Source organism: Hetaerina americana, unplaced genomic scaffold (genome assembly GCF_022747635.1).
Source record: "Hetaerina americana unplaced genomic scaffold, ioHetAmer1.1.p SCAF_1, whole genome shotgun sequence".
In the NCBI taxonomy this organism is placed as follows: Eukaryota; Metazoa; Arthropoda; class Insecta; order Odonata; family Calopterygidae; genus Hetaerina; species Hetaerina americana.
In genome coordinates this window covers 91,855,828-91,883,630 of record NW_027286069.1, presented here as the reverse complement: position 1 = coordinate 91,883,630, position 27,803 = coordinate 91,855,828, and the positions used below count along the sequence as shown (strand labels likewise).

Sequence of the window (27,803 nt, the reverse complement as noted above, 5' to 3'; positions counted from 1 at the left end):
ATCAGGGCCATTAGAAATTTTGGTATGAATATGATAACTTTTTATTTTCCTCTACATATATCCACATGTACACCATGTATAACCTCTACTTTTTTGGTGTCATGATTCATTTTATTTTTAATTGTGCAACCTGTACTAGCACATTTAGAAATACACTATGTTATCCCACAGAAGAGCTTTATTGTACGACCCGGGTTTCGTCGAAGATCGACATCATCAGATGATGTCGATCTTCGACGAAACCCGGGTCGTACAATAAAGCTCTTCTGTGGGATAACATAGTGTATTTCATTTTGATATGAAGCAATTCCACAAAGTTACTATGGATACAATTAACCAGATAGCACATTTAGGTCCTTATGCTATTCTTTGGTAACTACACACAACTAAACTGTATAAGATCATGCAAAAATATAAAACTAAGCTAGACAGTAACATTAACTTACCTAGGAATTGTGGATTTCTTATTAAGTCAATGGGAGGAGGGTCCAGCGCTGAGTAGTTACGATACAGAACTGTAATATCAGCTGGATTTAGAGTGTTACGTGAAAGCATTGATGTCAATGCTTGGCACGCCTGAGGATATCCTGATGCTCCATTCAGTGCCATGGTAATAGGAGTAACATCATGCCGGCTAAAAAGAATTATTTATGGCATGAATTTGACCTGATTGTCAATACAAGGATGGGAATAAATGATTATTAGGCTCTACAATTTAATTTCCAAAATGAAACCAAGATTTTAAAATGAAATGATATTATAATTTAGAACAGGAATACCTTGTTATTTCAATATTCAAGACCAAAACATTAGGACTTGGGGATACCTGCATTTGGAATAAGCAAACTAAAAACATTACTTTACTTCCTACCTCTCCATATGTAGAGAGTAAAATGACAATCATGTACGAAGAACCATTTGCAAGTTTTTTTATGAGTTACCTGCAGCATTAATTTATTATGAATTATTATTTATTTTGTAGAGAAAGATGATTTGTATAGAAAGGGGGATATTCAGCAGTTAAGTCATTTATGTCACATTACACTGTCATTCTAATAAACAGTACAGAAAAGGGCAAAGGTAGTACTTCATGATAAATATCAATGTAAAGGAAACTTTAAGTAAAAGTAACAGTGGTTCCTCTTCCACGCCTATTCAATGTTTGATAAAATAATTGATGGACCAGAACTAGCCCAGATGCAAGGTACATAATTGGAATGTCCTGCTAATTCAAGGTTTATTCAGTTATAGGTTTGTCATGCAATAATCTTCTGGTGTTATGAACTAGTGTTTACTATCTGCTTTTCAAAGTATCAGTGTGCTTGCATAGAGCAAACAAATTAAGGTCACCAACCTCCCCATCTCCTATTATGTGAAAATAATTTTAGGACTTCTTTTCAGAACTTAGCCATAAAATAAATGAATGTGAACCATTTTTTTTTGTTTCATTTAGTGGGCACACCACTCCTTAGATATGGAAATCCATAATAAATGTATTTCGAATCTGCATTTCTAAATGCTAAGAATTTTCAATGAAATTTTGAGTGAATCAACACATAGATTTAGAGTGGAAAAGCCGATTATCAACTGCAAAGCATCATCTGAAGTTGCTCTTATTTCCAAATCTTCAGGGCATTGCTTATTCTCAATATTCATATTTATATTGTTACCCATTAAAAAACTGAATATATTAAAATAATAATTTTAGAATTAATATAATTCCAAAATAAAGAAATAAATCATTATGCTTGATACAATAGATAAAAAAATCAATGACACCATACAAAAGCGATCAAAATGACTACTTCAGTAATTTTAGGTAAATGTATGAGTAAAATGCTTCATAAACTTATTACCTAAAGAAAAATACATATAATAAATACAGGCTGGGTAAAATAAATAAGGGGGTCTGACCAGTCAGCTTGGTAGAGGGGTCCCCCACCACTCAGGCACACGTTCAGGCATTTATTCGTATAAACCAAAGTAAGATTATTACTTTATTTTTGGAATAGATATTTTACTGACTACGGTATTAATAACATGTGACTATCCAATCCATATTCTTGAAAATAGAATGTCTCATAAATCACTTAAGGAACAAATAATTAAAATCAAGCACATATCTACCCATTGATTGGGCATCTGGATATTTCATCCCTTCCCATTCTAGTAATACCATAATTGCATCACCTATGTATGATAACATTCAAATTTGTTGAGAAGTCATAGTTTCCAAAGAGGCATTTTATAAGTTTGGTATTGTATAGTAATTACATGGTGTGACATACCAGCATGTACACTAATAAGCTCAGTACTTCTAACTACCTCATATTTTATCATTGAATTATGCATTTAATTGATCTTCCAATAAATATTGCTAAAAGTTAAAACAGATTTATCTGCTGTTCCTGGTTTAGAAAATCTAATTAATTGAAACCTAGATTATGCTAATAAAGATGGCCTTACTTTTTCTGAGCACACCGAGTGATTTCCTGTGACAATCTCTTCATGTTTGATCCACCTTTCGTTTCCTGGGCAAGAACTTGTAGCAATACTTGACTGTAAACATAGGTATGCTGTCCATGGCACACCATTTTCTGGAATAATAGAAATACACTTCATGCTTGAGGCTAACCGTCCCACAATAATTTACATCTCGATTATGACATTTACAAAATTCAAAGTATAAATACAAAGTACAACATCATAACTACTGCAACAACAAGGAACAAAATAAATAGTATCTGTAGTAATGACATGACAAAGTTCTAAACAAAAACACTTGCACATTGGAGCTCAAATTTTCAGCCAAATCCCTATGGAGAGAGGTTATTAGGACAAAAAAAGTGATGGAGTTTCTCCAATGAACTCCATCACTAATGGGTTGTTCTGAATAACATCCCATACACCTAGACCTTTCACCTATTGCACCTAGAATTAAATTTTTTTTAAATTTTTAAAACTTTTTTCCACATGCAACTTCATTTCATTCTATGATAACTCTAACCCTTTCACCCAGACTCAAGCAAATTCTCTCCCCAGATCTTTGATTTATGTTTCATTCTCATACTGTCACCCAAAGTGAAATGCAGTAAGATATGAAAAAACTGCAGTAGTCCATTATTCTCTTCCCAGACATCTTTGATGCATGTTGCTCCAGTGCTTTCACTCTAAGTTAAATGCAGGCAGTAAGATATGAAACTAGAGTAGCCCATTATCCACAATGAAAAATGATCAGAAAAGATTTGCTCAATCTTCCTCATGATTTTTTGAGGGAGTACCAAAAGAGAATACAGAAGCCATGTGGAGAGGATTAAGCTCTCAAATATTATGAGCAGATGTAAACCTAAGTTTACAATCATCTTCAGTTGCCGAATTGAGGGAAAATACCATCGAAGTAGAAGCCTTTGAATAAGGGTATACCTGTACATTGAACATATTGGCATTACAAACAGAAAAAGTGGTTATTGAAAGGGTGGTAGCTTACCAGGAGCTGCTATCGAGAATGATCTCCTGTATTAAGTAGTTAATACAATTACTTAATAACTAGGGAGAATAGTAGTTAATGCACAGCGGTGAGGGTTAGAGTACTTTTGGAAGAGATAAAAGTAAACTCGAGCATTCTGGTGGTAATACTAGCAATCTCGTGGCCACTAGGAGGAAGAAATAGACTGTTCGATCTATTAGAAGAAGTATTTCAGAATGTACCAGGAAGAAAGCACCTAAATAGCAAAGGGAATTGTAAAGCAGTGGTAGGCAAAGGGATGGATGGAAAAGAGGTAGGAGAGTATGCGTTAGGAGTGATTGGGGGAAGTGAAAGTAGTTAGGTTCTGCAGAAGAAGAGATTTGATAATATCTAACACGAGGTTCAAACGCCATCACAGGCATAGGCACATTTGAAAGATGCCAGGAGAAACAGATACCATGATTTGGCAAAGATTTAGAAACAGCATCATCAACTCAGTTTCCAGAGTGCAGATGCAGACTTGTGCCATAATATGCAATTTTTTTTGCATTAGTCCAAAAACAGCAATTCGACCACTGCAACAAACTTAATTATAACAATTTGACAATTATATACACCCAATTCCTAGGTGGAGGAAAAACCACCTAGGTGGGAATCGAACCTGCGATCTCTGGGTTGGCAGACGAGGACATTACCCCGCACTACCGGGGCCGGCAAGGATTTAAAAGGATTATGAGTAAACTGGAAGTACTGACACAATAAAAAGGAAGGAGTATCATGAAAAACTTGATAAATACCCAAGTAAGCACAGGGGAACAAAACTATTGGAGAAAGCCGAGTGGAGCTTAAGAATGGGATAGAAAGAGCAGCTAAGGAAACGAGAGGAATGATAGAAAATGAGAATTAAGAATCAAGCCATTGGTCAAGGGAAAGATAATATAATTGATGGATGTAAGAAGAAAATGTATGTAAATATGGAAATGGCCAGAAGAATCTACAGAGAATTAAAAATAAAAGAAAGAGATATTTGTGTGGAAAAAATTAATAGTAAAGCCACTATCCTCTCATATGCCAGACAGGAGTTGAATTACACAAATACATTTTCAAAACTATTTATAACTGGATATTTGACAATGAAACATTGAAACATGTTTCATATTGCTTATAGTTGTGTGCATTAACAATTTGCTTTCTTTGCCACTAAGTCTATGCAATGCAATATTCCTGTCTAATTTCAACAGGCGTTGCAGGTAGTACTTCCATTACAAGTTGTCTTTGACTAAAAATAATTCATTGCAACTAAAATGCTTATTGATGACACTTCCCCTTGCTATTGTAAATATGTAGTATGTATTGCACCATATGAATATAGTAATAACTGTTTCTCCAGAAAATATCCCATTTAGGTATCCTATAAATATATTCTAATTCCACTAGCGATAAAAATCATCAATGGTTAATTGTAAAGCAGTAAATCTCATCAACAGAAATATTATAGTCACTCCAAAGTGTTCGCAAGGAAAGAAGCCTTGGTTTATTTAGACTAATTCTTAAGAAATTACTTTTACTGATTTAACTCATGGTAAATCTGTTAAACCATCCAAGCTATTCATCTTGATTGTTTAAGATGGCATTTGGAATAAAAAAAGTAATGTTCCAGACGTATTTAATATTGGAAGGGCTAGGAGTAATTATTATTACTCTCTGAAGCATATTATTGTCCATCTCCTTTTTCAATCGCGATTCCCACTATAATGAACTCGGGAAGAGTAAGAGTAATTTACTGAAATATGTACTTCATAGCAGCCTTTATATCCTAACAAATATTAAGACAAAAAATCTCAAATGAACCTTCAAATCAAGAATAAGAAACACAATCTGGATGACAAAAATCAAGGGCTTGAATAAAATTCCTTTAAGACATGATGTAACATTGTATAACAAAACTAAGATGCCTTATATAAAGAAAGAATACGTACAGCACATTCCTGAATACTATTTTGCCAGTCATCTCCACTCTGAAGGAAACCTGAAATAGCAGTTTTTAGAACTCTTGAAAACACCTCAATTTGTTGGGCTGCAGTTGATATGCTGGTTATTTCACCTTGGTAGCCAGCATCTGAAATAAGCTGAACAAAGAAATATCCAAGCTATAAATATTTTGACTAATGGTTTTCCAATCCTCTTATTTAAAAGTAGAGAACACACTATTTCTCAAGTCTTGACATACATGATAAATTACACCCTTACCATCTCTATATATTTATATGTATGATGCAGTGCGTGTGTGCATATATATATTATTTTTAGGTAACCTACCGGTTAAGATAGGTTTTGGATGGAAAAACTACCAAATAAACATTTTTTTCTCCTAGGAAAACACAACCCCACATTCTATTCTACAAGTCCCTCTTAATCTCTGTGCACTTCCTACCTCCCTTCATCCCGTCTAACATCCCTATCCTATTCCTGCCCTTTTCTCGTTTGTCAAACACTCTCCCCTATATTTCAGTCTCCAACATCACACAGGTGATCAACAAGCTTTTCAACCATTTTTCCAGCCTCCTTATGTTATCTACCAATAATCCCTCTTCTCGCCCGCCATACCTACCACTTCCTCATTTGTTTTCCTTTCAGTCCATTTCACCTTCTCCATTCTCCTTCATATCCACATTTCAAAAGCCTTCTATCTACACCTATCCCCCTGCTTCAGTGACCATGTTTCCACACCGTATATAGCTACGCTTCATATCCAAGTTTCGACAAGCCTTTTTTTAATATCCTTACTCATCCTCCCTGCCATCAAATCCCTCCTCCTTGTGAAAGCCTCTCTGCCTAGTTCAACAATTCTTCTCCTTACATCCCCACTACTCTGCCCATTTGGGTCCTTAACATTTCCGAGATACATAAACGCTCCACCTGCTTTAGTCTGTGCCCTCCTATTTTAATGTTAAGCTTAGTCTTTGTCTTTCTGGTGAATTGTATAACCTTTGTTTTATTTATATTGATTCTCATCCCATATCTATCACACTGAATTTCCAAGTCACTCAGCAATGCTTGCAACCCCTTGGCTGACTGATAAACTAGAACTTGGTCATCAGCAAACGTAACAGATTTTATGAATTCTCTGCCTACATTCATTGCTATCTCCAGTTCTTCCCATGCCTCTTTGATCATTTTCTCTACATACACATTGAATAGCACTGATGATAAAAGACAACTAAGCTTGCTGGCTTAAGTTTTTTACAATACAGTTCTTCTATATATTCCTTTCATTTCTCTTCGATCTTTTCTGGGTCAATTATTACCTTAACCAACTTATCTCTAACTGTTAACACATCTTCATTTCTTACTTGCCCCTTGCAATTCATCTTCCACCATACTTCTTTTGCTTTATTTTTTACCCATCTCAAATTATTATTTAACTCTTAGTACTTTCTTTTGCCTAACTCCGTGTTTACATTATTCAATAGCCTTCTCTCATCTATCTTTCTAATCATCTCATCCATGATCCATGGTTTCCTTGTCCTTTTTCATTAAGATTTCCTATCGTTTATTTTGAGGCTTTCGACATTTTTTAAATAAATTTCCACTTTTCCTCAATAGAACTATGCTTTTTTCCTATATGTATGATTTTCTCTAGAGCCTGCTCTGAGAAAGAGCTGAACTTAAGCGTGTGTTAGTTTCCTGACTAACTGTATTTGTACTTCTATTTGGAAATAATGTGACCTATATCCCATTGGCATGCCCTACATAAATGTCATGTATTCTCAAAACAGTTCACTGTGCCTCCTGGACAAATCGACATTATTATTATATACAAACATACATATATATGTTCATCTACATATATTCATTCACATGGAAATAGACATAAGGAAAGCAGATAGAGGACATATAAAGGATGAACACAGTAGAGGTGGGGAAGGCGGAATCGAACGGATCACAAGAGTAACAATATTTCCTTGACCGGGACTCAAACACCGGATCTTTCCACTTGCAGGGTGGATGCTCTTAACCGCTTGAGCTATCAAGGAAACGTAATTTACACTGAGAATAAAATTTAGCACTCGTGAACACAGACAAAAACAGAGAGAAAGAAAAGAAACTCACTAAGTTTCAAATTTTCAGTGGTAGCAGCTGTGTATATACAAAAATATATATACACACACACACATATACTCATTCATACATACATGTGGGTTGCAGTAGTCCAGGGGGTAGAGCGTTGGACTACTGACCGGAGGGCCCAGGTTCGACTCCCGGGCAATCCCCTCTATAAATGTGTATGTATATATATATACATATATATATATATATATATATATATATATATATATATATATATATATATATATACATACACACACGCACACACACATAATACATGCACCTTATATGAGCTTTTGTACAGTTATGAATAGTCACAGTTACAAAAGGAAAACTGGAAGGTATTCACAAAGTTAATTAAAAAAATACTTGTTTCATCAAAAAACAATAAATACATACCTTTATTGTAAAATTGAGCATCAAACAATCTGGGTACTCTTCAGCCAACCTATATATAAGAGATCTCCACGTTGGGTGCTCAATCATTTCTGTAAGCCAACCAGGAGTCTGAAAGAATTGAATGTAGTAATTAATTACACATAAAATATGCCACAGTAGATACCATAATGCATCAGGAGGACAAAAGAGACAGTTACTGCTTCTCAGAAGCCATTGCTCTTCAGAAAATAAAATTTCTTTGCATGAGCAGGAGCTAGTATGAAGCCAACTGTTAACATAGTATAGTATTATTGTTATTCACCCATATCATTTTACCTTAAATATCACTGAAAACAATAAAACTTCAAATTTTACATTACAGAGGGCCAAGCATATTTCTACCTAATGGGCAATCAGAAAGTTGAGTGAGATCAGTAGTTACAAAACCTCGCATAAAAAAGTTATCATTTATGGTGACAGTTCTTTTCTTAGCAGCATAAAGTTAGCCTAAATTGGCACGATACACCAAATGAAACTTTTTCATCAGAAGAAAATTGGTTTTTTGGAGTGTGAAGTCAGTTAACACTGAACCATCCTATGAGCATGTCTGTGGTGGCTACATAGCAAAACCTTGACAACTCAAGGATTCGAACCCATAACATCAGGTTGGGAAGCTAGTACATTGGCCACCATACCATCCTGATCTCTTGTTTAACTTTATCCTTATATACCCAAGTTGATGATAAGGAAAAAATAGGTAAATATCAATCACATTGGTAAAACCTTTTTTGTGCCATACAATCATTGCCCCACATTTAGACTAGGCATCATTATTATGAAAGATCTCATGCTTTCCTGGCATATCTGCTGAATAAATTCCTCTCAGGTCTTCAAAAGGGTTAGGCTCCCCATCTCTGTCCAGGGGAGCCAAATGAAAGGAGAGACTTTTGCCTGGTGGAGGAATTTATTTAGCTAGTCACCAATATTATTCCAAACCAAAAGATACAATATGAGATCACAGATTGTGCATGTAGGTCTAAGTGAACAATTTGATGTGTAATAGGAGAAGGCATAAAGCAGACAGGTTAAAAGCTTAACCTATTAGTTTAGAACGAACAATAAATTAAGTTTGGAACAAATAATATCTTTCAATGTCCTGGTGTTCATACATACAATTTCCACTGCATTGGGAATTGTCAATAGACAACCCAATAAGGCACAATACTGTAGTGAAAGCCAAATTTAATTTTGTAAGCAAGGTGCATTTGGCTGTACAATAAGAACTGGTGGCAGAAAAGGAGAAATTCCATTTGGCATGGCTGATTATTGTTTAACTTTGTAATTCTTGAACCATCTCGATTAGATTAGAATTTATATTTTTCCCATGAGCTGAGTTAAATAAATCGCTACTTCTTACATTCTAATCTCCACATTTGAAAAGAATGGCCATTTTGTTATTAATGACGAAAAAAATGTTTATATTTAAAACAAGAGATATTCAGCAAAGAAAGCATACTTCTCCTTCTTCAGAGAAAATGGTCTCAGCCTTCTTAGGATCAAAAGTTTTCAAAGTCATGTCTTTTAAATGATTTTCTACCATAGCTTGAACATCAGTCACTTTCACTCCTACAAGAAAACAAAATATTTTAGTAAGTGACGTAATAAGTTTCATTAAATCATGTAAATAAAAGGTACTCTTCACGTGATAAAAATGTACTCACCACCAAGAATAAGCCATTCGGCCAGAAGATTTGCCATCTGAGCCACAGCCGTGTAATTCTGGGAAAGAAGTTCAATAACTTGTTCCGGATTCCCTCCAGCCTGAAAATACCTACATAAATACGAAATCTATGATTTCTCTATGCATCGAATAAGGCACGCTGTTGATTAAGTCATAAGTCGACATCCACCAAAACAGAACCAGTATATAGCAATGGATTCAACGGGTTCAGGTTACTTACCGATGTGGAGCCACCAAGAGTAAAAACTTGAATCTACCACAACTACTCTAATTACTTGAGCATTTTAGGGTCAGAAGGCAACATTCTATGCTATTCCACCTCCAAAAAGTTGGTAAAAAATCTTTGAACTAAATCAACTAGACACCTTTTCAACTGAGCAAATATTCCAGGCTCCATTATATAGTCCGGCGTACTGAACTTGTGCAAACATTCTTTCAGGACTTCTTGAGGGTTTTCGTTGGACTCATCTCCTCCATCGGACTGCATACAAAAGAACACATTAATATCCAAATCTAAATTGTAAATAGGCAAAGCAATTCTCGAATTTAATTACATCTCCATCTACTGCCTCTCCATCCCAGCCTTTATCCTCGTACTCCTCCATAGTTTATTAGTTATGGTCCTCGGATGTACTCAATCTAACAGTAGCGGGGAAAATTGAAAACATACCATTCAGATGAATGCAATTTCTTAAATGGAAAAAATGCTTAGAATCTCACATATCACCACTTAAAATGTCTGATAATGAATCTTTTATATTTCTATTCGAAGCTCTCATAAACAAAATAAAAATGAGTTTCGATTAAAAAAAGGATTCTCAAAATTATTCACTTACCAAACGATGTTTATTAAACTCCAAATGGCTATCACAATGAATGATATCCCATACCCAAAAGCTTGTATTTTTCCTTCGTCACGTATATCAACATTTCTCTGAGAAGGGTTTCACTTTCTGTGAGAATATTCCAAAAGCGCAACAATTTTATTTAAATAGAAAACCGGGTAACACAAGTTTACTTTTCGTTAGTCTTGCTAACGCCGTACGGGTTTCAGAGCACCCTCGTGTGACTAATTCTTTAAGCTGAAGCTGTTTTCAAGACGTACCGAGAAGTTGGCGCGATAACTTGCGTAAGGCGAGGTAGGTAATTCAATCCTCCATGAGAAATAGTCCATCTATATTTTCATTACTAGTGGCTGGTAATTTTTCTTTTGACGAATAATAAATTTCAAAATAATCTGCCTTATTAGTTAACACAATGTTGCTCCATTTTTCGCCCTAATGACTTTACACTTAATCAGTGAACTGCAGGTATTCTTGCGCCTTGGTACATGTGGGAAGATTGCCGGTTGATCATTACCCTACTCTGTCGAATTACTCGATTTTCTTTGAAAATACGGAAGAAATACGTTGCAAAATGAATCCCGAGACGTTACAACTAATACATATTCTAGAAAAGACTGTTTCTCCAGGTAAGTGTAACTTATTCTCTGACCGTTGGTAACTGAATTCATTGTTTGAACCTGAAATCCATAACGTCGTTTTAGGTTATATTTTCATAAATAATTATTCTTGATGAATTAATATTTATTGTTTGATATGTAATCTGAAGTAAATGTGTGTCGAGATTATCTCGGCTATCACTGCGTTTTAGCTTTAGTATTAAGATACTCTTGACGTGTGCATTTATCGTTTCAGTTAGTAATTCACCGACCATGATTCAAATCTTTTAAAATTATATTTCATTATTAGGGTATTATATTTGTTTTTTCAATATTAGTAGGAAACACTGAACTAATCGTAATACTCGGTGTCTTACGACTTAAATTTCCTGTATTCCGCCCTCGTGCTTGTACAAAGTGATTCATGTAAAACTAAAGATTTTAACGCACGATTAACTTTTCTTAAAATCGCAGATAAAAATGAATTGGAAGCAGCGAAGAACTACTTGGAGCAGGCGGCCCAGAATAATTTGGTGAGTTAACTGCATGTGTGGGTCTGTGGGTTAATGTTCATATGATGATGGCTCTGGAGAGATGGCTAGCCATGAGTTGCTTTTGTATTTCCTTTTTTTGCATCACCAACCGTAATACCGATATTTTACAATTTTAATTTTTGAAATCTGTAAGTTCGCTTGGCGAGGAGCAATGAACCTTTATAATTAATTTCAGCCCGAATACGTGAAGACCCTTTCCGTCATCTTACACCATGGAGAAAACTCACCGGTTGCTCGTATGGCGGCTGCTTTGCAGTTGAAGAATACATTGGTGTCCAAAGATTCTACCATTAAAGAACAATACCAACAAAGGTGGCTTTCATTTCCTGGGGACATTAGGGCATATGTGAAGAAGAACGTAAGTTTGCGTTTTGTTAATGCCTATTTTGTAGATTCGGTAATGTCTTTATCATTTAGAAGTATATTAGAGTTACCTAATATGGAAACATTCCTCACCTAAAGAGGTTATAGAATTTAGTTGATTGTCATTCGGTGACATTTATATTTAATGAGGGACATTCCTCGGTAACCGGTTATGGTGCTTTTTCCTGCTTAGATATTGGATACACTGGGAACAGAAAACCGTCCAAGTTCAGCAGCCCAGTGTGTTGCTTATGTTGCTGTGGCTGAATTACCCGTTGGTCAATGGCCAGAGCTTATTACGGTTTTAGTAAACAATGTTGTTGGTACAAGCAGTACTGAAATGATGAAGGAAGCAACATTAGAAGCCATTGGATACATCTGCCAAGAAATAGTAAGTTCTCTGATAATTACGAAATTACTTGTTTTAGTGTGAAGTTTGTGCTTAATAATCATCATTAGTTTGATGCATACAAATTGTGTTTTGTTGAAAATGGTGGAACTGTCCATAAATTCAGTGAAATAATTTATCCAACTTGATTTCTAGCAACATGATGTGCTCGTAGCACAATCTAACCAAATATTAACAGCCATAATTCATGGAATGAGGCGGACTGAGCCGAGCAATCATGTTCGACTTGCTGCTACAAATGCCCTTTTGAATTCCTTGGAGTTCACACGTGCCAATTTTGACAAAGAGGTATTTATTTAATTTTTTATGTATAAAATATTACATTCCATTAATTTAGTGACATGGTTGGATCAAAATTTTGAGTGGATTTATTAACTTGTTTTCCCTCAATTTGCTGAGTAAATAGGCTATTAGTTTTTAGTTTTCAGGACCCAGCTAAGAATGATTTTCTTGCATTTTAAGCTATTACTTATGTTTGAGGCCTTGTGGTAGGGATGTGCTCATTCTCATAAATTACATATGTAGGAATTTGTTGCAATCCTAGGTTATTGTGTCGCGGTTAAGGAGGAATCTCACATTTAATCTACAGTTTATCTTTCAGGGCTCAAAGGAAGTCCTAAGTAATTGGAATGTGTATTGACCTAACTTTTTTTGGCCTGACTCAGACAGGTGGTATCAATTTACCTTCATCATTATCCCTCAAAAAAGTGTTGACATTGTCATTTGAAGCTGGTCTCTCTTTTCTTAAATATTACCTTTTAAGCTTATTTTTGGGCTTAATGAAACAATTCTGTGATGTTTCAAGGAATGCACTTCTTTAATGCCATCGTTTTTTTTTTTAACTGTGAGTGATAGATTACCTACCAACCCAAAGGTCGCAGGTTCGATTCCCGCCTAGGTGGATTTCCCTCCATCAAGGGCCTGGTTGTATGTGATTATCTTCAATATAATGTCTGTAATATAGGGTTAGGTGGAAGAAGGGACTATTAGTCTCAACCTCGCCCAATTAAGTCGATAAATAAATAAAAATAGATAAGTAGTATTTTTGTCTCATAATAAAGGTAGCATTTTTCTGTATCAATAAATACTATAAATAACAGTTAGAGGAACACTTTTTTTTGCTTTCAAATTATCAGCTTTGGGGAAAAGCGACATTTTCTTGCTGTCTCTCATCAGACAAATTGAAGTGTCTTGTGAAAATTAAAATGAAAGTTTTAAGTTGAGTGTTATCTAAAATAAATAATCATATTTGATTAATAATTATTGCCGTAAACTGATGCTGAGGAACTGTAACTATTCAATTTACTTTCAATGGTTAAGTTAGGGAAAAGTTCGATGATTGATAGTCACCACCTGTTTTGCCACTCTTCATTTATCCTGTATGGGCATTTACTTTGACTCTTTGGTGATGCATCATTTGTAATATTAATTAATTACAGAATTTTTGGGTAAAAAGCTAAAAAAATCATAAATAGGTCGATGTTTTGTTTGTGTGGGATTCTCACTTTTTTCCAGATAATAATTTTAATATGGCGGAATGAACTGAGCAGAGTGCTCAGTAGTAGGCTGTGGGAGATAATTCGTAGGACCAACTGGTGTGGTTGTAACACTGTGCCTCTCTCTTTGGTTCCCTTCTGCTGGTTAGCTAAACTGAGCGTTGTGTGCTCTGGTTCATGAGCCGATGTGCGAAAGGAGCCTAGGGTCGGGGTGCATGCAAGCCTGTCACTGCTAGTCTCACTTCCCTTAATTGTTGGGCTGGTGTTAATCATCCGCTCTTCGACAGAAGAAATATTTTATGTCATAATTAGTTCCTTTCTAATCTCGGTGTGGCACAGTGTGATGAGTAGTCGTTATTGATGTTGGCAAAATCTTTTATTTCCTTGCGTAATTTTTCTCAGTAATGGATCAATGTGTTGAAAACAACCTGAAAAGATAAATTAGCCTAGAAATCTTGGGTAAGCAATTAGTATTCGCTGGGCACACTGTCTGTCATTCTCAGAAACTATATCTCTGAAATTTACTTTTTTGCAATTGTGAAAACCCGAATTATAGTGAATTATTTCTCTTATCTTCTCTGGCAATACATCATTGCAGTGCTCAACCATGGTGTGTATTTGATCATTGTGCAGTATATATAGTATGTAACATTTGCCTAGTTGCTCAGTCCAAATGGAATGCTAAGCGATTCAAGTATACCAGCAGGCTCTTCAATGATTATTATGGGAAGCTCGGTTTTAATTCAAGGATTTCATGCACTTAAGCCAAATTTTTCATGTTAGGTTGGCTGTTGGATTTGTTTTTGGGAAATCATCTGTAATACACTACAGGTATGTCCTCTGCTGTTACAAAGTTAAGCATATCTTTGAAAACATTAATAAGACCCAAGCAATCACTACCATACATATTTCATAATTTTAACTCTCGAGCTGTTGGAAATCACAGTTGAACAGATATCAGGATATTTGATTGCTCTAAATCTAATATATCTCCTAGGCAACAACTAAAAGCAAATATTAAATGCATCTTCCTTACAGTGTTCTGATTAATTGCACTCTGAATGGTGCATGAACCTGTTGATTTTCTGTTGTATAGGGTTACTAAAGGAGTGCTGAATCCTGAAAAATATTATAAATATGTGTACACTTATGATATACTGTATTTTCCATAATGAAAGCTGTTTTCTATTGAAAGTCTTAATGAAAAATTCGCCTATCAGCTGGAATTTGGTGCCTCTTAAATATTTTAAATATCTTCATGCTATACAATTATATATAAACTGTATAGCATGAAGATTTTCCATGCACATTTTCCCAAGAGGTTTCCAAGATACTTAATTATAAAATATTCTTACCCTTTTGTCTCTCAATAATAATTCAACTAAATATTTCCATGCTGAACAGTTTATGTAAATATTGGTAATTGTTATCCAATCATTTGACCAATGCTATGAACTGCAATTGGTTGTATTAGCAATGCTAAAGAAATTCTTAATCCAATGCTTATAATGATATGAGAAGTAATTGCTGCATTGGAAAGAGCTGATCAATCATTACACTAAAATAATGTTTGCTTAATGTGACACAAGGGACCAACCCCGTGCATTGGATATACAGATGTGGATATGCAGTTGTGTGTTGAGAGATGTTATGGAAAAATGACATTCATTATTTTGCCTATTCATGAGTGTGATGTTACATATTTTTGAAAAGAATGGATTGACATTTCCAAATAAAAGTCAAGGTTACCATAAAGCCACTGCTAGGTGCAACGTATGTACGTCTTAGACATGAGACTTTTGAATTCTCTCCAAAAATGATTTCTTCAGAGATAGTGGTCTCTAAGTGTGGTTGGAAATATTGCACTGTAGGGCAGTTGATGACAATATTATTGGAAATTAATTGCCAGAAATCATTTGTCAACTTCCATGTGCATAAGTGATTACTTATGGAATCAAATCTTAAAATGTGTACTCATACACATTAATCAATGCTGTTTCTCACCCTCTCCATAGTGCATTGTATTTTAGGCTCCTAGTTCCAGCATGAAAACCTGCTCAAAATCTTCAAAAATTAGTTTTTTCCAAGTATGTTGGTGATTTTAGGGGTTTGGCTTCGATTTGGGCAGATATAATATGTTTCATATGTTTTTCATTTCATATGTTAATCATGACTAGTGCTTACAGCTTCACAGATGCCCTGCAATTCACCAAAAAGAAGTTAGGAAGGGATTAAAACACCTGGTGGTAAGGGATATATTTTAGGGATGAGGGAAAGTGGAAGAAACATCCCCTTAAAATCCTCGAAACAAATGTGCTAGGTGGTTTTCACACCTATGTGCCCACATGTATACAGTTTAGTTCCAAACTTAGTTCTAAACGCATGTTAATTTTACTCACTACATACATTTTCTAGAATATTAAATAGGATGTATAAATGTCAATCACATATACATATAACAACTGCCACCATACTAAGTCTGGTTTGCTGAACTGGAAAACCAGAAGAGGGAAATATTAACCTACATTCATGTGACTTGAGGTCCCCAGCCCTGATGCAGAAGGTAGAAAAAGTGGGACCTTGGAAGCACAAAAAAATACAAGTGTTTCAGCTTGCACAACATTGGATGTTGTTTCTGCTCTAGGCTGTCATGTAGGAAGGGTTTTGCCAACAAAAAATAAACAGTTGAAATATCAGTTGAAAAGGCTTGTATACAAGTGAAACTATTTGTTGTGGGAGGCAAGTGGCACTCTAGTTAGCTATAAAGCTACCATTATTATTACGTATTGTCCATGGGAAGTAGTCCCTGTGTCTGCTAGTTCTGGCATCTATTTTTTAAATTTTCTATTCATGATCCAAACAACCAATATATGTTGGATTACTGATTATTAATAAGACCTCCATACTGAACCAACTGACTAAATTAATTTAATTAGTCCAACCTTTCAAGTCGTGATTATTTAAGAACCTGATTAAGTCTTCATACTTCTAATGATTCTCAATCCAGCTCTCTAAGCATTTTTTTGAGGCTTTTTGATTAGTTGTGTTGTGATAGTTATAAAAGGTAATTATTTCAAAAATAACCATTGAAAATATTATATAATTACTTAGTCAGCTATCATGCATCAATTTTGTAGATAAGAAATGCCTGGAAGTGGTAAGACTATGTTCTCAGTATAATCTGAGGGAAGGTTACAGTTATGGACAACAGCAAGAAAGAAACTGTTTAGAAAGTTGAGGATTTTTATTGTTGTGGGGCAATAAGTGGACCAAGAACAATATTCTAGGATGGGAAGGGTACAGCTTGAGAGCAGTTCATTAGACAAGAGGGTCCTGGTAAGCTGATTAAGTAGGCTGACCATGCCATTAGAGTTGGGGAAATTTTTATGATGTGGTTGTCAAACACTAGCCTACAATCAAATATTACTTCTACATCAGAGGGGATTTTCACGTAGTGAATCAGACATTAGTTTATGGTATACATTGTCAAGAAGAGTTCCAATTTAAATAAACGGGCATTAGGCTTGAATTGGATGAAGTGATAAGTAATTTTCATTTTTGGCACTAAAGAAAAATGGCAGTTAGTGGCATCTGAAGATAACACAATTGTATACCTCCATCAGTACATTCGAGCTGTGTCTTTAGGTGCCTAAATCGCCTTATTTAGTGTCTGTCATTTTGAAGGGTGTCCAAACTTGTTAGGCAGCGATAGGGCACAAATTTATGCACTTAATTTGGGCCTTGGGATTTAGGAGACATAAAGTGTATCCTAAATATACTATATTGCAACCCCATAATTACAATTAAAAGGGTTAGAAGCAAGACAATTAGCAGAAGAATAGTTGCCATGGTGGGAGTGTATTATATGTTGGTTACGATAACATTGGTTTTTTCTTCAAGAGAGTACAGTTCTACTCGTTGAAAAAAGGCTTTATTAATGCAAGGTGGGGAAAGGCAGATCTTTCCTTAGGCAAGAGAATATTGACGACTTCCACATGACTAGTTTAATTCTTGAAATAACTTTATTTAGTCAAGTTATTGGATACAGATATTTGAAATATGAAGGTTAGAATAAAACATATTTCTTTTTTCCTGCTTCATTTCTTGACTAAGAACATCACCTTAGTCATCATGTTTGGAGAGTTTAAGCATTTAGTAATGCCCTTGTAAAAATATAGCTGTCTGCATTAATCCAACTGGGTAATCATAGGTTGTTTGCCAAACCTTTGCAAAAGGAGTCAATGTTTCACCACGTAAACCCTCAAAGTAATTAAACCAACAAAAATGAAAAAGCACTGACAAAGACTAACTATGGAATAAATATTTAATTGATAGCTGTACTGAAAAATATGAAACATTAAATTAGAAAAGTTAGCATGAATATAAATGAATTATACACGTTAAAAAGCATATCTGAAAACAATTACTGAATGGGATTAATGATGGAAAAATTACCCAGTAGTAAAATATATAATAAGCTTAAAAGTTTAAAATTATTGAAATGTATTTCTATCTAAGCTTTTAGATTGATTAAAGCAAAATATAAAAATGAATAATCTGTTAAGAAGAAAATTCGAAACTAGTAACAAAAATCACCCAAGTTACTAAATTAAAAGAAGAATGAATTAAAAAGTGAACTTGGCATGACACAAAAAATATTGTGATTTTGTAATTACACACAAATGTTTGCATATGCTAACTTAAATATCAAAATATTTATTTTCTAGACATCTGTTAATCCCTTATTCTTAGCTGCATTGATGGCAGTACTACTTTGTAGTGTCTAAACTCAAGCTGCCTTTTCATTAGGTGCCTAAATGCATGCTCCATAGTGCCTAACGTGCAATCTTGTGGGACAGAATTAATAATGGCATCCAAATGCAGGGCAAACAACAAGGGGCCAAGAAGGCTGCCCTGTGGTACTCCAGATCAGAGGAAGTCTGAAATAACAAATAGCAGTACACTATTGATATTGTGATATGCTTAAACTTGTTGATCAGAAGGTTACAGTCATCAGAGCCAATGGCCTTAGTAAGATCAATTTAAAATTTAACACTCCAAAGACAAGCCATGTGAATGACTACCAAGAATAGTTGGATATGTGCCACTGGGGAGAATATCATGTTGGCAGCATGAGATAAAAAGAGAGAATGTGGTGTAGTAGGTGATAATGAATGTGTTAAAAAATATTGGCAATGCAGGTAGTAATAACTAATGGTAGTTATCAATCTTATATTTAGTTCCCGATTTTAAAATAGGTGTGGGCACTTTTCCATTGGGAGATTAAAGAACCAATATGGAAAAGTTTGATGGGATTTACCTGTGTGTTGGGGAAAGAGACAATATTTCCGGAACCAATAGATCAGGCTGGGCTTAAAGTGGCCAGATAATTATAAATGTTGTCTGGGATGGTCAAAACCGGAGGAAATTGGTTAGCTAATGTAGTTCAGTGACAAAAGGGACTGGTGAAGTTTGAGCTGAAGTTCATTAATGTAACTAATGTTGTTCAGTGAAATAAATATTGGGATAAGGTAGGACTTCTTTGTTGAGTTGATTAGAGACCAAACCCTTCAATAGCTATGAATCTCATTGTTATACTTTGAATCTAGTTCATATAATCATGCCATTGGAGGAAGCTGGAATGTTGGTGTACCGCCACAAAAGAGACTTGGGTGTTCGAATTGTGATTAAATTTCTATAATTGCTGGACGCCAATTTTGTGTTTCTGGCACTTTAGGGTATATCTACTCTGGCATATATGACACTGAAAGATTCCATGCAATGGATTAATATCCTAGATCATGATTCATAATCATCAAGCTAATGTTAGCCTTCAATCATAAATAAATTGTTTCATTTGTATAAATATAATACAGTTGAGTCTGCTAAGTAATATCTTTACATTTTTTAAGTAATCTTAATATTGATGTATTTTCAGCCTGAAAGAAATTTCATCATGGAAGTAGTTTGTGAAGCCACTCAATCAGCTGATACATTGGTTCGTGTTGCTGCGCTACAATGCCTCGTGAAAATCATGTCCTTATATTATCAGTATATGGAAAGTTACATGGCTCAGGCCTTATTTCCTGTAAGTAAAAGTTTTTTATTGCTTAGTATTTGATTATCCAGTAAAATATTAACTAGCCTGTATGGGGTGGTGTGAATATAATTATTCACATTTGTTTTGCCTTGTCAGGGTGTCTATATTATGTTATATAATTAATTTAAAAAAATTAAGGAATGAGTTTTTCAATGCAATATTTTCAATTCATGCGTGAGTGTTGGTACCCATGGCAAAGCATTTACAAAACTAAATTATGCTGTACAAGGCTTTGCCGAGATATTGAAATGAAATAATTTACTTTGTAATTCCACACTTTATTTTTAAAAAACACAGCCCAAGGTTCGACGTTGAACGTCATCATCAGGTAGTCCTCATAGAAGCATACTTGTTATATTAGAATACTAAAGAAAAAATTAAATGTGCCTTTTATAGTGGTTCATGCCTTAAGAACCTGATCTCTCACATTGAAGACAAAGTCCCCAAAAGCAAGAGGAGTGGAATGTATGAGTTAAAGTGCTCAGAATGGAACACAAAGTATATTGGGCAAACAGGACGGAGATTTAAAGAAAGAATTAAAAAACACCAAACATGTATAAAAAATAAGAACATAACAGTCCTCTTTGCAAAGCACCTCATCGAAAGTGACTTGGTGACAAAAAGTATTAATTTTGAAAATAAAGGTCAAAGGCTCGAAATTTTGTATCCCTCCCACTCCTAGACCTACCTCTCTTCGAAGTCAAAAAGGTGTAATTCTCTTTTCTTCCTAGCTACATTGTAACCTTTTTACCTCTCCAACCTCTCTCTCTGACCTACCCCCCCCCCTCCTCCTTTGATTGGAAGGTATATATATACCAAATTTGCTTCTATGAGGATCACCTGATGATGACGTTCAACATCGAAACCTGGGCCGCGTTTTTTTTTATAAAGTGTGGAATCATAAAGTAAATTATTCCATTTCAATATGTTATGCAAATTCCATAAAGTTATGCCTGAGGCAACATATTTTGCAGAGATAGTTTCCTCCTCACTTGTATCAATTAAAGTATTTGTATGCGTAGTCTTTCTTCTGTTTGTATTCTGATTTATGTTCAATTTTGTTGCCTGTTGTTTTCAAAACATTATTGTTCAAATGGCCTATTGTACATAAGTTTTTTAAATAGGTGTGTATGCATTTAAAAGTACTTTTAATCTTTGTAGATAACCCTCGAAGCTATGAAATCAGATATTGATGAAGTGGCCTTGCAAGGAATTGAGTTTTGGTCAAATGTGAGTGATGAAGAAGTTGATTTGTCAATAGAAGAATCTGAAGCCACTGAAGCTGGAAGGCCACCTCCGAGATCTTCACGCTTTTATGCCAAGGGTGCTCTACAGTACCTGGTTCCAGTTCTCATGCAAAAGCTAACTAAACAGGCAAGTAGTTTTAAAGTACATAGTTTGCTTCTTTTGGAAGTATTTCTTTGAATACTTACACCTTTTGTTATGCACGTTAATGGGGAATTGCTAATTGATATTTTTATATAAGGTCATTTTATGATTTTAGGGTCTACATGTAAGCGTAATTAGGAAGATGGCATAGCCTGTTTCTTAATGCGTGAACAAAACTCTTTGCCAATAGGTCCAGAAGAATGTTTGTTTATATGTTCTTGAAACATTAATCACAATTGATTTTGAGGTTCGTTTGTTATATTGTGTGCACTATGTCTCTAGGATGGGCACAAATTGTGAAAATTCTAGAATTACTCAATTTCTATGAAAATTCTAGGTAAAAAAGCCAAATGTTTGGAAATTTGATATGCTAATCAGAAGTAAAATATGGTAATCAGGAATTTGCAATAAAAGCAGTCTTCCTTGTAGTTGTAAGATCAGTTCAAATTTTTTGTATTCACTTGTTTACAGACCCTGGCAAAAACTGAGGCTATAGTTCAGTAATTATAGGGCCACCATCCATTGTAAAAGAGAACGTAATATCATTCAGCCAAGTGTTGCTGACAATGTGAGCAATACCTATATCATTGATCAGGGGGGTCTGCTGCCATAATGACTGAGGCCATGGGTAGGTGTTGAGACTTCAGTGGCCTTACCTGCCTCTGTTGGTGCTTAGGTGTGTGGAAGCCTTTAAATAGTTTGAATCTGGGAACTCCTGGAAATAATAATTGGGAAACCTAAATTTTTCAGGAAGGAATTAACATGGTGTAGATGCATGTTATGGTTAGGAGCATCGGGTAAAATTATGAAGAGTCACTAAATGTTACTGGTTGCTCGATGTAATTGCACTGGCATTTAATACGAGGGTCATCCGGAAAGTAGTACCCGTTCGTGAAATAAAGACACAAAAGTAAATATTAACAAACATAAAAAATTTTATTTGAAAGAGGATACTTTAAACTACTTCTCAACATAATCTCCAAGCAAATTAAGGCATTTGTCATAACGTGTGACAAGTTTCTGTATTCCTGCTGCATAGTCCTTCGCCGCCAGCTCATTGAGACACGCGAGGGACCCATCTTGCACAAATTTTTGCATAATGCAGATGGTGTTTAACAATTTCATGAACAATTGTTCGAGAAACATTGGGAAAATGCTCACAGATGTCATCAATTGTGACGCGCCGATCGTTCCTCACGAATTCGTCAACTGAGCTCACCAGTTGGTCTGTAATGACAGACGGTCTCCCCGAACGCTCATCGTCGTGTGTGTTCCCCCTCCCCATGTTGAAGTTGCGACACCACCGCCGAACAGACGACTCGTCCATTACATTGTCTCCATACACCTCCTTTAATTGGCGATGAATATCACATGGGCGAACGTTTCTTGCATTGAGGAATTTAATCACTGCCCTCACTTCTCAACTGGCGGCGTTCTCAATTTTTTTAAACATTGTAAACAATCACAGAAACAACACAGGCAATGCTAGCGTCACGCAACTTGGCTCAGAGAAGGCAGACAAGCCACTGAAGCTATCTGACCTCGTCCAGCGGCTACTCGCGTCGTCAGCACTTCATGCGGCACGAACGGGTACTACTTTCCGGATGACCCTCGTATATCACATGACACCAGAATCTCTCCTTATGAATAGGCAGTCCTTCCTAGTCTACCGTTGAAAAGCATGGAAAACTGGAGAAAAATATAGCGTATATTCACTGGATATCCTGTCAATATTATTATATTAAAATTTGTTATTATATTTTAGAAAAATATTCCCATGTGACAATTTTTAGGATGAATTAAAGTAGTTCTACAAAGAAAAACAAATGAAGTGCTGTGAATGGAAGGTAAAGAGAGGAAGTTAGAGAAATATGAAGAAAGCAGAAAAAGAAGATGGAAGAGATATCAAGAGGTTGAGTGATGTGGATAAGATCATGAAAGAAGGGAAGAATGAGATGTAATTGGGGAAGAGGAAGAAAGTGGCATTTTGGTCAGCCTGATGGGGAGGATAGAAGGGGAGATAAGTTGAGCAATAATTTCAGGAAGAATGTTTATGTTGCACCAAGTCCATGACAGTGGGATGTTCATTCGAAGAGACCATTGAAAACCTACCTTCTGTGGATAGATGCATGACGGTTTGATATCATAATCATAATATACAAAAATTTCTTATGGATTCTGAATATGACATGAAATCAGAGCCTGGTCAATATTTACTGCTGTGTCAAAAATCACAGTGCAGGTAAATACATGGCATGAGTCCCAAACAATTTTGTAAGTGAAGGGGAATATTATATAATATTTGTAGTAACACTAATACTTATGTTCTCAAAAATTTTCTTTTTAAAAACAAAACTTACGCTCCCTTTTATGCAGTCTATTATGAGAATTTATTTCTCATTTAAAATGAGTAACAGGATGGTGCACCAGCTCATTGGAGTCATTTAGTCCATAATTGGCCCCCGAATAGCCAGGCCTTGAACTCCCTCTAATATTATGTTTGCAGTGTAGTCGAAAGAGTTACCAATAAGACGAGGCACCCTAATGTCGCATCTCTATGCACTGCTATCGTAGCAGCATTCACAAATATGGACAGCACTGCTATAAAGAGTGGGTGTGATCAATTCAGGGCAAGATTGGAGGCGGTCATTGCAGCTGAAGGGGGTTACATTGAGTGATGTTACTCTTGACAGATTTCCCTACTTGTACTAGGATTTTCATTTGTATTTTTTAAAAATATATTTGCTTTTAAGCAAAAGTTTCATTTGTCCGGATTTAGCTGCTGTACCTTGTTTACAGTCTATTGCCTTCACTGAACTGTTCATTATGCTGTTCCTTTTCTATGGTCTTTAAACATGTATTATATTAAATGTAGGATAATCATTGACAGTTATTTGACCAGTGGCAGCTTTAACAAGAATAATTATTGCTTAAAATGCATGTCACAAAATGTATCACATTAACAAAATGCATAAGGCCTCACCAAGTCCAAGAAGCACCAAATTGGCTGATGTGGGTACTGAGGGTGTTGTTTATTCTAGTTTTAGTGCATGGCAAACAGTGGCATCTAAAAGCATCATAAACTATTATATTCAGTACTTATGAATTGGCTGATTAGGAACTAAAACTTCATGTATTGAATTCAGATACACTTGAAAATGTTTACCAGTAGATCCAGTCTTAGAATGACTGAGACAAGGAGGGAATTATATATTGTGATCATTCTTAATCTTTTAAATCAAAATCAACATTCATTAATGCTTACATTTTTTTAGAATAACTGAAATGAAGGCTGGAAGAATGTGAACAATTAGGAATAGATGCATTCATCTCCACCTGTGTGCTAAAGTGCCCTGTTATAGATTACATGGTCTGACATAAGTTGCTTTTCCATTATTCATTTATATTAATATGAGGTTAGATTTCTATTGATCAATATCTTGTTTGGTGATTCTGTAAAAATTTTCATAAAAAAGTGTAATAATTCTGTTTTTTACTAATTTTTTAAAGAAATTGAGAAATTTTTTGCATTGCCATAATTTTTGCAGGAAATTGCCCCTATTGTAATTTTTACTCAGGACATGACAATATGAATCATATTAATATCTCTGTTGCATCCTTTGGAATTGTGTTTTTGTAAATTTAAATAGGGTGTGGTTTTGTGGCAGTACACGTTCTCGTTTGTATTCAGTGACATTAATTGCTACAACCGATCTTCAAGCTTTTCTGTCAAAAATAAATGTGTAATAGTTTTTGTCGGTGCCCACCCATTCGTTTGTCATGATTAATTTGATGCCATTTTTGTCATTTTCATATTAATAAAGATGTCAAATCACTTGGAATATTGAACAACCGCTATGGGGGTCATGTGTAGACTTTGTTATTACCAATTGCATGTATGTCATTAACTTGTGCTATAAAATGTAACTAAGGCATTACTCAATTTTCTTGCTCTTCTTATATGCCATATTTGTAATTGAGCATTCCAATGTCGTGTGTTAATTACCATCATAAAATAAGTACTGGACAGGAAATTCTGAAAATTCCATCTGGAGGTGATTTGCATGGGCCGTGGCCATGTTTTACAGTCCGATGCCTATTGAGATGGAATTTATTAATGACCATCAAAGTATCAGATAGTGTACTTTTTTACTGTCTAAAGTAGTAATGCTCTCATAATTTTATCAGATTTATTCACACGGCTTCAAATGTTCCACCCATAGGTCATAATTTTAACACCTGAAATGATGAAAATTTGTTTATTGTATTGTTGCACAGATACCATCTGGTGGTAATATTTCTTTCTTTCCCAGCAAATATTTTCTATCTTCTAATTGTTTCATGATATTTTAATACTAATATCTTCTGTGATATAAATCTTTACAGGAGGAATTTGATGATGAGGATGACTGGAACCCAAGTAAAGCTGCCGGTGTTTGTTTGATGTTGCTGGCTACATGTTGTGAAGATGCCATTGTTCCATTTGTGCTGCCCTTTGTGAAGCAGAATATTAAAAGTCCAAACTGGAGGTTTCGAGATGCAGCCTTAATGGCATTTGGTAATCAATTCTATAAATTATTCTTTGAAATGTTTAAAGTTTTTTTGTTCATTTCCATGTTTCATGCATCTCTATCAATTAAGACTTCATAGCATTATTCGTTTTTTGTTTAATTTTTATTTCTACAAATCTCTTTACTCTTCAGTTTATCAGTTCGTTGCCAGGACTTTGTTATAATGCAACTTGCTTAAATACAAATGTATTTAAAGAATATACTTCACACTTTCAGGCTTCACTTCGTGGAATTGTTTGATATCCATATTAAATGAGTTTATAATTTTTCACAGACTTTGGAGTCTGTGGAAAATTACCAACTCATTTAATATGGATGTATTCAAAGAAGTTAAAAATGTGTAATGTAAATTGATTTTCCTGAGGTGCTGTGAAAAGTCCTTGCACAGAGTAGAGGCAGATACTATTACCCCAATTTTATCTAAACAACTAAAGTGTACACAGAGTTTTATTATGTGCAAAAATATCATGAGAAAAGATTTTTTATAAATATCTCAAATTATGGTAATGAACAATGCAAAAGAATTTTTTTCAAAATTCGCATTTTTTTGCACAAGAAAGAAGTTTTATTTCCTGCAGTGGGTAACTTCACCACATAAACTGTGAATAAGTACATAGCTTACAGTTGATTTTACAATCGTTGTGGATATGGTCTAAGGAAATACCATGTGTTATGGAATTAGAAGGGAAAATGTGGCGCACAGGTAGTGTGTCTGACTACGTAGCTGAATGTCTCAGGCTAGATTATCAAAGGCACCAAAAATTATCAGGTTTAGATTGGATTTCAGGTAAGTTAGCTAATTTCTCTGGTAACAAGGAAAGTGGATTCAACACCTAAATCTACAATACCCTGATGAAAGGCAGCAGTTTTACCATATGGTACTGATTACAATTCAATAATGTCAATGTAAAAATCATTCACCTTGAACAGGATCATACGCTCATGTAGTAGATGATTCCATTAAAAGTTACTGGTGCAGCATCTCCCATCGTTGGTTGGAATATTGTACTGATGTCGCAAATCATGATGATTGGTCCATTATCAACTGTCTGCAATCTGCAGGCTTGTGTGAAAATCAAGGATTTGGCTGTGATGCTGCAATGTGAAAGGGGTGGAAACCACAGCATTTATATCCCTAGAAGATGTAGCTTGCTCTTGAATATTTGATGGTGGTCCTACCAGGAAAATTCCCAATTGGATCTCCACGTGAGGGCTGGTGGGTTAACGTCACTCCAAGTGGAAAAATGCTGGGTAGGGGGATATGGGACATTGGGTGCGAAAGGTTAGAAAATTCCAACATATAGATTGCCAGACTGGGAATACACATCCTTGGAATGAGTGAGATTAAGTAGTCTGGGGCCAACGACACTTGGAGTGATGGATGCATGGTAATATATTATATCTTATTGTTTTATAATAATAGTAACAGTCTGGGAATAGCATCTTTCTTCATATGGGCCACGGAATTGCTTCCTGGTGAGATTTCTTTGCAATGTTACAAATGATCTAATGTTGTGGTAGTTGCCACCACCATTATATACCCAAAATATGGTACAAATGGCAACGTTGAATTTAAGATCTCTTTTAATAGGATATCCGGCTCCTTGTAGAGGAGCTGCCTGATTGGTTTGGCAAGGTGCCTAGCCCAAAGATATTTGAAAATATAATAGTAATCATTGCAGTTATGGAGAACTTTATTGTTCTTTACAAATATAAAACTGAAAAGTGGATTCACTCATTCTTCTGTCATAAGCATACAAGTAGATCCAATCTCGGAATGTCTGG

At 35.2% G+C, this 27,803-nt stretch overlaps 2 protein-coding genes across 3 annotated transcripts in view; one reads left to right on the top strand and one right to left on the bottom strand.

Moving 5' to 3' along the window:
* Positions 1-10,740, bottom strand: part of TH1 (negative elongation factor complex member TH1) — a 28,530-nt gene extending 17,790 nt beyond the window's left edge. The window contains exons 1-9 of the mRNA XM_071583666.1: positions 10,532-10,740; positions 10,250-10,334; positions 10,061-10,176; positions 9,676-9,785; positions 9,471-9,580; positions 7,976-8,083; positions 5,446-5,595; positions 2,467-2,597; positions 447-634 (exon numbers count right to left, since the gene is read on the bottom strand). Coding sequence (XP_071439767.1) covers positions 447-634; positions 2,467-2,597; positions 5,446-5,595; positions 7,976-8,083; positions 9,471-9,580; positions 9,676-9,785; positions 10,061-10,176; positions 10,250-10,300 — 964 coding nt within the window. The 5' untranslated portion in view covers positions 10,301-10,334; positions 10,532-10,740. The remainder of the gene's footprint in view (positions 1-446; positions 635-2,466; positions 2,598-5,445; positions 5,596-7,975; positions 8,084-9,470; positions 9,581-9,675; positions 9,786-10,060; positions 10,177-10,249; positions 10,335-10,531) is intronic.
* A 68-nt stretch (positions 10,741-10,808) lies between these two features.
* Positions 10,809-27,803, top strand: part of Fs(2)Ket (Importin subunit beta Fs(2)Ket) — a 36,919-nt gene continuing 19,924 nt past the window's right edge. The window contains exons 1-9 of one of the 2 annotated variants that reach the window (XM_071593386.1): positions 10,809-10,834; positions 10,996-11,166; positions 11,611-11,669; positions 11,866-12,048; positions 12,247-12,444; positions 12,598-12,750; positions 19,897-20,046; positions 21,220-21,432; positions 25,834-26,005. In XM_071593386.1, the coding sequence (XP_071449487.1) occupies positions 11,112-11,166; positions 11,611-11,669; positions 11,866-12,048; positions 12,247-12,444; positions 12,598-12,750; positions 19,897-20,046; positions 21,220-21,432; positions 25,834-26,005 (1,183 nt within the window). In that variant the 5' untranslated portion in view covers positions 10,809-10,834; positions 10,996-11,111. Of the gene's footprint in view, positions 10,835-10,995; positions 11,167-11,610; positions 11,670-11,865; positions 12,049-12,246; positions 12,445-12,597; positions 12,751-19,896; positions 20,047-21,219; positions 21,433-25,833; positions 26,006-27,803 lie in introns of those variants that run through there. The other variant, XM_071593385.1, reaches the window with a different exon arrangement.